This window comes from Entamoeba nuttalli (assembly GCF_000257125.1).
Source record: "Entamoeba nuttalli P19 unplaced genomic scaffold asmbl_2096, whole genome shotgun sequence".
Lineage (NCBI taxonomy): Eukaryota > Evosea > Mastigamoebida > Endamoebidae > Entamoeba > Entamoeba nuttalli.
Genome location: NW_008575069.1, coordinates 1 through 11,683, shown reverse-complemented (window position 1 = coordinate 11,683; position 11,683 = coordinate 1). Strand labels below are relative to the sequence as shown.

Genomic DNA, 11,683 nt, shown 5'->3' with positions numbered 1-11,683 from the left:
AAAAAAAGTGTAAAATAATAATAAATAAGTACATGTTATTCATACATTTGTTAATAATTCTATCAATGTGGTAATATCTAACCGTTGTTGAGGATTATTATTCCAACACTTAGAAATAATTAAAAAGATGTTATCTTCCATACCTTCAGGTTTCTCAAGTCTTTTTCCTGACACAACAAATTCAGCTATTTGCCATGGATATTCAAACAACCCATCCCAATTATCATAAGCTCCTCCCCATTTCATAGTCTCATACATTGTTATTGCAAAAGCATAAATATCAGCTGGTTTTTTATATTTTTGAAGTAATAATATTTCTGGTGCCATAAATGCTGGACTACCAACTCCTGTTGTAAAGGTCATATTTGTTTGGAGCATATTTATATTTCTTGCACTTCCAAAGTCAGTTAATTTAGCACATACTGATACATTATTTGTATCAAGAGACATAATAAGGATATTTTCTGGTTTAATGTCACGATGAAGAATACCATTGTTATGAAGATATTGAATGCCTTTAGCAGCGTCTATACTAAATTTAATTCTTGACTGTTTATTAATTTGGGTATTAAGATTTTTCTTAATAATCAAATTTCTTAAAGAGCCAAATGGTGCATATTCCATGATAATACTTTTATTGAAATCAAAACATAATGCCCCATAAAAATGAACAATATAATCACATCTTATTTTATATAACATTTCAACTTCTTTTGTAAAGTCTGTGTTAAGTGATTTTTCTGTATTAAATAAAAATTCTTTTAATCTTTTTATTGCAACAGTAATTCCTTTATAACTTCCTTTGCTAATAACTCCAAATCTCCCTTCTCCAATATTTTTTTGTTCAATGACATCAGCAATATCAAGTTTTGGTGAAAGTTCTGTTTGAGCTTTGATTGGTAATGTATAGATTAATCTCTTTTTATTTAGACTATCTACTTCATACAATGAGACTGTATCATTAATCAAACAAGTACAATAAGGAAGAAGTGATACTTTAACATGACAACATTTATTTGGTTTTAGATTAACACATTCGGGATATATTGTCAATTGATACTTATAATCATTGATGAAAGGACAATTAATAATGACTTCTTTTTTAGAATTAGATACATTTCCAATATAAAATGAAGCGTAATTTATTGTGTCAACATTTAATAAATTGTCAAGAGTTTTAAATTGAATTGATTCAGTTGATATCATAATGTCTGATGTTGCATGAACATTCATTTGAATCTTTAATTTCTTTATATTCATTATAATAGACTTTTGTTGTAGAAAAACATTGTAAATAAATACTTTAGTAACAACACAAACAATACTAAATATTATAATTAGTATGAGTATTGCTGTGATAATTTCTAATAAAACAGTCCACCAAACAACATTAGGTATACAACTATCTTTATTTTCATTTAATTTATATCTAAATGAACAATGAGAGCATTTAGACTCTTCAATTTTAATACAATGATCTACAAAACTCATTGAGACACAACTAAGTGTCAAAGAGTTTAAAATATAATTATTTTCACATACTTGACAATTTTCAATATTCTTGCATTTCTTACAATGATTACCACATTTAAAACATTCATTAAAAACAAGATAATATCCATCTTCACAACTATCACATCCTTTAGAAGTAATATTATTTTTACATCCATGAATTTCATTTCTAAATTTACATTTATTATTTTGATTCATATACATTGTGTCATTACATTCAATACAACTTTGATCATCTGTACATGTATTACATTCTTCTTTACATGGAAAACATCCAAAATCATAAATATAATATTTATCATGACATTTTACACACTTTCCAGTTGCTGTATATAATTTACAACTTTCTTGCATTTCTATATTATCTCTGCATTGATGGTCATCAATAAAATATCCTTCTTTACAACTTAGACAATATGTTGGATTATTAGTACATGTCAAACATTTTTCATCACAAGTAACACATGACCCTTCTTGTAAAAAATATCCATCATCACATCTTTGACATCCAAATTTACTTTGAACTTGACAATGATTTACTTTATTATTACAATTTAGTGTTTGTGTTGTGTAAAGATATTGTCCATAAGAATATTTACATTCCAAACACTTTCCATTAATCATTTTTTCACATTCATCTTGAGTGTGAACACATACCCCTTGAACCAAAGAAAATCCATCATCACATTTAATAATTCCATCTTTTTCTACTATCCCATGAACTACAGAAACACAATTTCCTTTTTCATTCAATAATGAGCCATATCCACATTTTAATATTCTATTATTTTCACATATTTCACTTTTAGAATTACTAGAAGTACAATTCTCACAAATATTCTTATTAAGAAAATGTGTAGTTGAACATGAAACAATTGTAGTTGCTGATTTATATTCTGTACCTTCTTTTTTAATACATTGATTATTCTCTAAAATTCCATCAAATGAATCTTCACAACGATAACATTTTCCTTCATAACAATCAGCACAATATTCACTTTCACATTTAGAACATTGTCCATTTGTAACACCACCAAAAGAACAATAAGAACAATGATTATTAGTAAATTTCAAACATATAGAAGAATTTATAAACACACATTTATTATCTTTTAATTGATAATTATCATTACATAATAAACAATCTGAAGAAGTACAATATTTACAATGATCAATAGTACATTGTTTACATCCATTAGATTCATAATAATAACCAGAACCACATTGAATAATTTTCTTTCTGAGACAATTAAATTGATCATTTTCATAAATACCAAAATCACACAATTCATTTGTATTTTGATCTATCATTCCATTATATGTTTTAATAATTATAGGAACAGAACCTTGAATATTGTAATTTTTTAGAACATTAAAATTATCTTTATAATATAAAATAACTCCAATTTCACTTTTGATTTCAATTGTTTGGTCATTCATTTTAAATAATGAACTTGGAAGTTCATGTTTTCTTGTTAATTTAATGTTATTATCCTCTGAAGAACAATCAACTTGATATTTAAAAATATCTCCATCAATTGAAACAACTCCATTTTTACCAATTACTTCACAAAGTGGATATATAGTGATTTTATTTGGAAAGGTAACACTACCAATAAATCCATGAATTGTTTGTTGATAGAAATTAGAATTCATAATAAGATTTACTTTTCTATCTATAAAATTAACATTAACATCACCATCATTTATAATAACATTATCATTTAAAGAAGAAATATAACAATTATTACCAAAACATGGACAATATTTTTGAGTGAATGAATATTTTAAATTCTTTGATGTAAGATAATTTTTATTATATTCATTCATCCACTCAGTTCCATTCATAATACACTTCATTGTAATATCCAGATTATTAGGACAATATCTAAGTATTTTACCATTAGATAAAAGTACAGTATGTGGGTTTTTATTATTTTGAAATCCTTTATATTCATCAAATATAAGATTAGTACATTCTTCATATTCATTTAATATAATAATATCATTCCCAAGATATACTTCATTTTCTATTTTCTCAAATACAACAGTTTCTTCAACTGTTCTTGTTATATTTATTATACAAGAACCACTAAGTGAAATTGAATAACATTCTTCTTTACAATCAAAACTACTTTGTATTTGTATCTTTTTTGAGGTATTAAAATGAAGATGTGTTGTATCTGTCATACTAAATCTCTCACAAGAGAAAAAAGAATCTTCTTGGAGATACCATGAACTAGAATCAATCATATTAATAAAACTAGTAGAAAGTACATACGACTTGAAGTTTTGAAAGAAATTACTTGAACCTTCTAGTAATATAGAGTTTGCAATAATCCAACATTCCCCATTTAAAATAATTGTAGAATGTTTTGTAGCCACCAATGTATGAAGTGTTAACATTCCATTGTCAAATAATATAATATTTGAATAGTCATACGTATTGATTTGTTTAATTTCAATGAAATAATTATCATAAAAATGAATAGTTGAATGGTTATGTAAAGTAAGATTGGCTAATGATATTTGAGATAATCCATATAACCAAAACATAGAGTTTTCATACATATCAATAGTGAGAGGATCATCATGAAGAGAAGAAATCACAACATTGTCAGAAATAAAAAATAAAGAGATATTAAATTGTTGAATAGACCCAATATTTCCAGAGGTATTATTTTGTAATTGAATTTTAGAAGAATTAAAGAGAAAGAAATGAATACCAGAAGAAGGAGAGTCATTATTCAATTGAGTTGTTCCAGAGAAAACAATTTGACTTTTGTTGTACAGTTGAATTGTTTTTAAATTAATATCACAATCATTTACAATCAGTTGAGACTCTCCAAATAATATGACTAATTCAATATCTGATAAAATACCATTATTTATTGTTAAAATTGATTTTCCACTTAAGACAAGTTCATGTGTTTGTGAAACAGTGCTATAAGTATCACTAGAAAGAATTGATTGATTAAATAAATGAAGAAATGTTAATTGGAAGGATGACTCTTCCAATATAATTTGACTAGAATCTTCAAGTGTAATTTCTGAAGTAATAAAAGTGGATTGATGAATTTGTAAAGATGATTCATTAAAAAGAGTTAATGAAATAGAATGTACAGAACATTTTGTCAAATCAAGTATACTTGAACCTAAAACATTCATTTGTAGAATTGAAATAGAAGTGTTGAAAAAAGTTAAAGAACAATGTTCTTGAATGATAAAAAATGCATGAGTTAGTGAAGTAATTTTTGTATTAAGAAATGACACATATGAATTATAAATGATAAAATGTCCACCTTCATTAAGAATCATGTTTAGATTATTCATATTAAAAACTATAGAATTTACTATGATTGAACCATTAATTGATAATATTACATTTGATCCAAGTTGTAGTAATTGATTATTAGATATATATAATGTTCCTTGTATTGTTACAAATGAAGCATCTGGAATTAAAATAGAAGAAATATATTGAAATGACCCTTCTTCAATAATAAGTGTAGATGAATTTCCTAAATTGATTGGAGGTAAGTTTTTTGTGTCATTCAAACATAAAATATCAATAGTAAAAGTAGAGTTATTAACAGAAATCAAAGTACAATCAGACAATTGACTAAATTCATCACAATTCATAACAGTACAAATTCTACTCGATGTTTTGTAAAACAAAAAGAGTAGAAGAATAAATGGAATAAACATTTGAAAATAATAAGTTAAAAATTAAAAGAAAAATAACGTCAATAATTAAGTCTTTAAAAACAAGAAATAGAAAGAAAGGAATTAATAAAAATAAGTAAATTATAATATGTGATAATAAGAAGAATGAACAGGAAGAAATACACTAAGAGAAGAATCTACTGATGAAGCTGATGTTAATTCAGAGGAGTTATTTGATTGAAAAGAACAAATATCACATTGACCATTTTCAAAACCATGTTCACATTCATTATTTACGACTTTTGTACAATGACAATGATTTAAATCATTACAAGTAGGATGTTGAAAGAAAAATCCCATAGAACGAAGAGATGATAAAAAAGAAAAAGAATGTGATGGTAATAAAATAAGTGAAGATTCACTTTGACGATTATTTCCACTTAATAAATTCTTTAAAGAATCCAATAATTGAATTCCTAAAAGATCAATTAAACTTGATTCTATTAAAACACCATTCCATTGTATAGATTTAATTTTCTTCATAACAACTGTATATTTAGCACTTCTTGTTCCTCTAAATTCAAAATGAACTTTATGTTTTAAACATTCTTCAATCATCCAATTCATTGTTAATGCATCATAATTTCTTTTATAATAATTTTCATTTCCTTCTTTACAACCATCAATAACATATTTCTTAAATGTTGTGTTAATTCTTCTTCCTTTTTCTTCAATATAAATATCATGAACTTTAACTAATTGAGTTTCATATTTACTCTTTTTATAAAACTTTTCTAATTCTAAATTATAATTTAATTCATTTAATATTGAAAATAAAACCATTTCTAAATGAACTTCTTGCTTTTTTGAATCAATTTTTGATTGACAAATACTCTTCTTCATAACACTTTAATTTCAACTGGTTCAATAAAAGATATTCTTCTTTGACTATTCAAAAAGGGGAACGTTTTATATTTTTTCCTATTTTTTGTTTCTTTTTTTTCTTGTTTTTATTTTGTGTTTTAAATTCTTAAATTGTGTTATTTAGAATGAGTCTAAAAAGATTCCTTCAGTTTCAAGACTTTTGAATGACAACGAATTTCAAGTCAATTATTTAAAATTCTGGATTTTAAATTTAAAGAATTTACAAAACAAAAGAAACAAATTGGTTGTATATATATCTCTTTCTCCTTTTCATTGATATGACTTTCCTTGGGTTTTTGAATTTTGGTTAATTATTGTATTAATTTGAGCATCAATGTTTTCAACTGTAACTGTAGATTTAGTATCATATAAAAATCTCATCATTTTTAATACTCGTTTATTAAGAAATGTTGAAATTGGATCAAAAACACCTTCTTTAATTTGTTTAGAAATTGCCTTTAATTAATTAGTTTTGTTTTTATCTTGTCATTAAATGATATAAACCTTTGAAAATCCAACAAAAAGTCGTTGAACACGTAATCTATCTTAAAGACTTATTGTTTATTAAATCCTCTTTAAAAAATAAAGAAAAGAACAAACATGATATGATGATCTTGTATTATTAATTTTATCTCGTAATTGGGTTGATGTTTTTTTAATTCCTAAATCATTCAGTAAATCATTAGAACATTGGATATGAAATTGTTTTAATGGTTGTGTTCTTCGATCTTTTAATTGCCATTTTCTATATTTGAGCATAATATATAAAGTTGCAAGATCGCTCCAATCACGAGAAGATCTTGGGACTTCTTTTGTAATGTCAGAGTCAGAAGAATTTGAGACAGTAGAATCCCAAATAATACAATAAAGATCTTTTTTGACTGGAGTAAAAACAGACCTATTTGTAAGTATAATTTTTGGTTTAAAACAAGAAGAATCAAACAGCGTAGTCATAAAGTAACAAGATTTTTAATGAGATTTTGAGATTGTTGTTAGTATTAAATCATAATTAAATTTTTTCGTTATAAGAGTATATTTGATAGGAAAAGATTTATTAAATGAAAAGAAACATAGCGATAAATTTAAATGAAATAGTTTTTACTAATCTTTACGTTATTTCCCGAATATATACTTAATTTCATGAAGATTCAACCAATTTGTCCAATTTTTCTTGTAAATAGAATAGTTTTTACAAAAAAGTCAAAGCTCCTTCGAAAATAACAAATTCTACGTTCAATTTTTTCATTTTCTTTTCATTTTATTTAAGAAAGAATAATGTATTATCTTTTTTTTTGGTTTCCTTCCTTCAATAATTATTACTTTTAAATTCAAAAACCACACAATCATTTATTAAAAATAGAACATTATTGCTTTGGACTCTATTTTAAGAAATTCCTATCATCTAATAATGGTTCAAAATGAATTTCTACTTCAGTTAAAAAAATCATTCAGAAATGCTATTCATAACCCATAATCCCTTTATTTCAATTTATCTAATATAACGAATTTTCATTAAGAAGTATATTCATCTTTTAATATATTTTATATCTTTTAAATTTGATTAATTGGATTGTGTTACAACAAATATCCTTTTTGAAGGGATTTTAAAAGTGTTTATTTTTCCTTCTTTTAATCAGCTTTAGGTGAATTGTTTTAAAGGTAAAAATCTTTGTAATTCTCTATATCAAGAAATGTCTCATTTTTTGTTTTCGTTGATCTTATTAATTTCATTATGACTTTTCTTCCTTATAATGAAGATGAAATAAATGTTTTATTGAAACAACACAACCAACAAACATTCAACTCAACAATTGAAGAACATCATGAGAAAGAATTATCATCATCACAAAATGTAGATATTCAATTAACATATGAAAAACTTATTGATAAGGCATCAGATTATCATTGTCAAATTACTGAATTAAAAGAAGTTTATCAAGGAAATTTAATGGAAAAAGAAAGTTTAGAGAAAATCAATCAAAATCTAAACAATGATATTAATTCATTACAAAATCAAATTATTCAAATTAAACAATTATATTTTAACGAATTAATTGATAAAATAGGAGAAAGTGGGTTGTCATTAGAAAATCTTCAAGAAGTATTTCTTCAACTTATTATTAAAGAAGTTCCTCTCTCTTCTTGGAAAGAATATCTTATTAGTCAATACTTTTCTATATAATTCTGTTTCTTTTTTTCATTTTAATGTGTTTTAATAATAACTTAAAACAATGCAAAACCAAACATAAAAAGATGTCAATATCTAATAACAATCAATATCATTAAGTGAAAGAGAATCAAATGACATTCTACTCTCTTTTAATATTTCTTCTTTTCCATTATCTTCTTGTGGCAAATCAATACCTTTACTTTTTAAACTTGAACTTTTTCTTTTTACTGGTATTTCAAATGTTGATGTAGTTTTTTTATCAACAACCTTCTCAATTACTTCCATTGCATCAATTAATCTTCTTTGAGATGTTTCATCCATTGCTCCACAATTTTGTTGAAATGCAGCAAACTCTTCTAACAATCCAAGAAGTTCTTCCCATTCTAATTGAACACGTTTAGCACACTCTTGATCAACAAATACAAATCCACAAATTACAACAGCTAAATACCCTTTCATTATTTTATCTTCTTTAGTATCTCCTAAATTCCCAAATTCTTGACAATACTCTTCTAATAAATTACTCTTTACTAATGCAATGGCTGTTTTTTTCAATTCATAAAGTGCATTTGCAGCAATGCTGAGAAGAAGTACTCTAATATCAAACCAATCATCAGAATTAAACATATTTTGATGTATTTTAGTTAAAACATTCATTATTGGAATAGTTAATAACGCATCTTGTGTGATTCTATTTGAATAGTTCATTATTGCAGCCAGTATTTCTGTTAATGGCTGTAGTGTGGAAGGAAGATGATTTAGACAAAGAGTAATTGGTGTCATTAAATCATCTACTACTGGTAATGGTTGTGTACTTCCTCTTGCAAGTACTGTTGTATATAATGGTAAAAATAAAAGTAAATCTTTTTCATTATCACAATGAGGTAATTTAGGGAGAGAAACAATAACATTCATATGTGATAATATAAGAAGTGTAAGATATGGAATGACCAAAGGTAATGAAGGTAAAGCAAACAATGTTTTTAATTCAGAATGAATTGAAGTTGCAATAGAAGATGGTGTTTCTGATGTTAACATTGAAAGAAGTGAAGTAGATGATTCTTCAATTTTAGTAGGAGTAAGTAATTGAGGAAATAATAAAGCATAATGACTTAATGGTGTTAATAAATCTATAACTGTTGGTTGATGAAGTGAAATAACAGCAAGGATAGCAACAATATATTGAGTATTCATTATTATAATATTACTTGGAGGAGTTGTTATTGGTGTTGTTAGTCTATGAAATGATGATAATAAAGTATTATAAATTGAATTTGAAGGTGGATTTAAAATAATTGAATGAAGAATTTCAGATAAAACTGTTAATGGTTGTTGAGTTGTTTGTAATGATTGAATTAATACATTTAATGAAATTTCTTGTACTTTTTTTGATCCTTGACGTGATTTTGTTTTTGTTTGTCTTGATTTAGGAGAGACAGATGTTGATGGTTCTTTAGGTTCTTTTATTTGTTTATTCATATTAATTATTTCTATTTTCAAGTTTTTTCTTTTCAAGATTCTACTTATTTTCTATAAAACAAAAAATATTCTTTCATATCTTTCAAACCTTAATTTTATTCAATTAATAATTACAAATATTTTTTTTTTCTTGATTAATCTTTAGCATCAATAATTCCACCTGTATCAATTGCAAAAGTAGCTTCTGCTTCAGGTAAATTTGGAGAGTCATATATTTTAACAATTCGTTGTTCTCCTTTTCCTTTCCTAAGATAAAGACGTGTTGTACTGGCATGTGCTATTACATGTCCACCAATTGGTTTTTTTGGATCAACAACAAACATAGCACCTCCTCCTGGATCACTCATTACTTGGTTTGTAATTACAACTGCAACATTAAACTCTTCACTAATTTTGATTAATTTATTCATCATTTTTCCTAATTTTTGTTGTCTTTCACTTAACTCTCCTCTTCCTGAAAAATCAACCCTGAACAGAGAAGTTACACTATCAATAATAAGCATTCTAAAATGGTCTTCTGCCATTCTTGCTGCAACTTCAATCAACAAATCAAATTGTTGTTCATGAGTATATGCTCTAGCAATTAATATATTATCTAATACTGCTGTTTGATCAACTCCAAATCTCTCTGCAATTTGTGCTATTCTTTCTGGTCTAAATGTTCCTTCAGTATCAATATATGCTACTTTTCCATTTCCTCCTTTTAAATGTGATGGGAGTTGAGTTGTCACTGCTAATGTATGACACAACTGAGTTTTTCCTGTTCTAAACTCTCCAAACATTTCGGTAACACTCATTGTTTCAATCCCTCCACCAAGTAATTGATCAAATTGACTACTACCTGTTGTAATTTTAATAACATTAGCTCTTCTTTCTAATGATGTTGTTGCACTTATAAATGAATGGGTAGGAAATATTTTAGAAACTGCTTCCATAATTTTATCCACTTTTGAATCAGAAAATCCACGAATAGCACATAACTCTTTATGAGTATGCATAACAACAGACTCAATAGTATTACATCCTGCACTTTTCAATTTATTAATATCTCCAACATTAATTCCTTGTTGTTGAAGAATATCAATTGAATGAAATGATGGAACTTCTTCAACTTCATCTTCTTCAATCTCTTGGACATTTTCTTCTTGTTCATTACTTTTACTTTTCACCTCAGTCATTCAATCTGCAAATGATTTATTTCTTTCTTTATATCTCTCTTCTTCTCATATATCTCTGTCTTTTCATGTTAATTATTTCTCACAAAATCTTTATTTTTAATTAGGTATTTAATGCTATTAATTTCCCATTTTTTTCAGTCTTTCATCAGGAAACTTTTTAGATAAAAAAATAACTGAAAAATAAACATCATTAACTCTTATTGCTTTATCTTATCCTAAATGACAAGATACTATCCTGTTCTTCGTTATGGTTTACTTGGAAACACCTTTGGGAGTGATGCTATATTCATCCCACAATCTCTTTATCAATCTTTTGCTCAAAACTCTAAGAATGAACGAATTTTCGTCACTTTAAAACCTCCTAATTCAAATAAAATCGTCCCTGCTGTTGTTGAAGGTCCATCTCCTATTAATGTCATTTTTATTTCAGACAAATTTCTTCCTGGACATGATACACTTAGTGTCCAATTAGTAGAACTCCAAGAAGTTACATCTATCAAGTTTGAGGCAATGAATATGGAATGTTGTTCATTAAAAAATATTATTGAACAACTTCAGTCTGTGTTAAGGTTTTACTCTACTCTTTATGTCAATGAACTTTTAGAAATTAATGTTTCTTCGGAAGAGGAAGATTTTCATACAATCACAAAAGCCTGTGTTGTGATTAAACAATTGCAACCATCAAACATGGTTTACATATCCCAACTCATGAAAGATATCAATATCGATTATGATAATCCTTTTTTATCTAATA

General features: G+C 26.0%; 6 protein-coding genes across 6 annotated transcripts; 1 reads left to right on the top strand and 5 right to left on the bottom strand.

The window, feature by feature from the left end:
* Positions 1 to 39: 39 nt before the first annotated feature.
* ENU1_008940 (tyrosine kinase, putative) lies at positions 40 to 5,220 on the bottom strand (the record flags this gene model as incomplete). The annotated part of the gene is made up of 1 exon (XM_008856624.1): positions 40 to 5,220. The coding sequence occupies one exon, from the start codon at positions 5,218 to 5,220 to the stop codon at positions 40 to 42; it is 5,181 nt and encodes a 1,726-aa protein (XP_008854846.1).
* Positions 5,221 to 5,319: 99 nt separating this feature from the next.
* Positions 5,320 to 6,081, bottom strand: ENU1_008930 (hypothetical protein; the record flags this gene model as incomplete). Its single annotated transcript, XM_008856623.1, has 1 exon — positions 5,320 to 6,081. The coding sequence occupies one exon, from the start codon at positions 6,079 to 6,081 to the stop codon at positions 5,320 to 5,322; it is 762 nt and encodes a 253-aa protein (XP_008854845.1).
* A 291-nt stretch (positions 6,082 to 6,372) lies between these two features.
* Positions 6,373 to 7,056, bottom strand: ENU1_008920 (hypothetical protein; the record flags this gene model as incomplete). The annotated part of the gene is made up of 2 exons (XM_008856622.1): positions 6,373 to 6,558; positions 6,703 to 7,056. The coding sequence occupies 2 exons, from the start codon at positions 7,054 to 7,056 to the stop codon at positions 6,373 to 6,375; spliced, it is 540 nt and encodes a 179-aa protein (XP_008854844.1).
* A 778-nt stretch (positions 7,057 to 7,834) lies between these two features.
* ENU1_008910 (hypothetical protein) lies at positions 7,835 to 8,284 on the top strand (the record flags this gene model as incomplete). The annotated part of the gene is made up of 1 exon (XM_008856621.1): positions 7,835 to 8,284. The coding sequence occupies one exon, from the start codon at positions 7,835 to 7,837 to the stop codon at positions 8,282 to 8,284; it is 450 nt and encodes a 149-aa protein (XP_008854843.1).
* An 81-nt stretch (positions 8,285 to 8,365) lies between these two features.
* On the bottom strand, positions 8,366 to 9,751 carry ENU1_008900 (hypothetical protein; the record flags this gene model as incomplete). The annotated part of the gene is made up of 1 exon (XM_008856620.1): positions 8,366 to 9,751. The coding sequence occupies one exon, from the start codon at positions 9,749 to 9,751 to the stop codon at positions 8,366 to 8,368; it is 1,386 nt and encodes a 461-aa protein (XP_008854842.1).
* Positions 9,752 to 9,885: 134 nt separating this feature from the next.
* On the bottom strand, positions 9,886 to 10,929 carry ENU1_008890 (meiotic recombinase Dmc1 protein; the record flags this gene model as incomplete). Its single annotated transcript, XM_008856619.1, has 1 exon — positions 9,886 to 10,929. One exon carries the CDS (start codon positions 10,927 to 10,929, stop codon positions 9,886 to 9,888), a length of 1,044 nt encoding a protein of 347 aa, XP_008854841.1.
* Between the last annotated feature and the right edge of the window lie 754 nt (positions 10,930 to 11,683).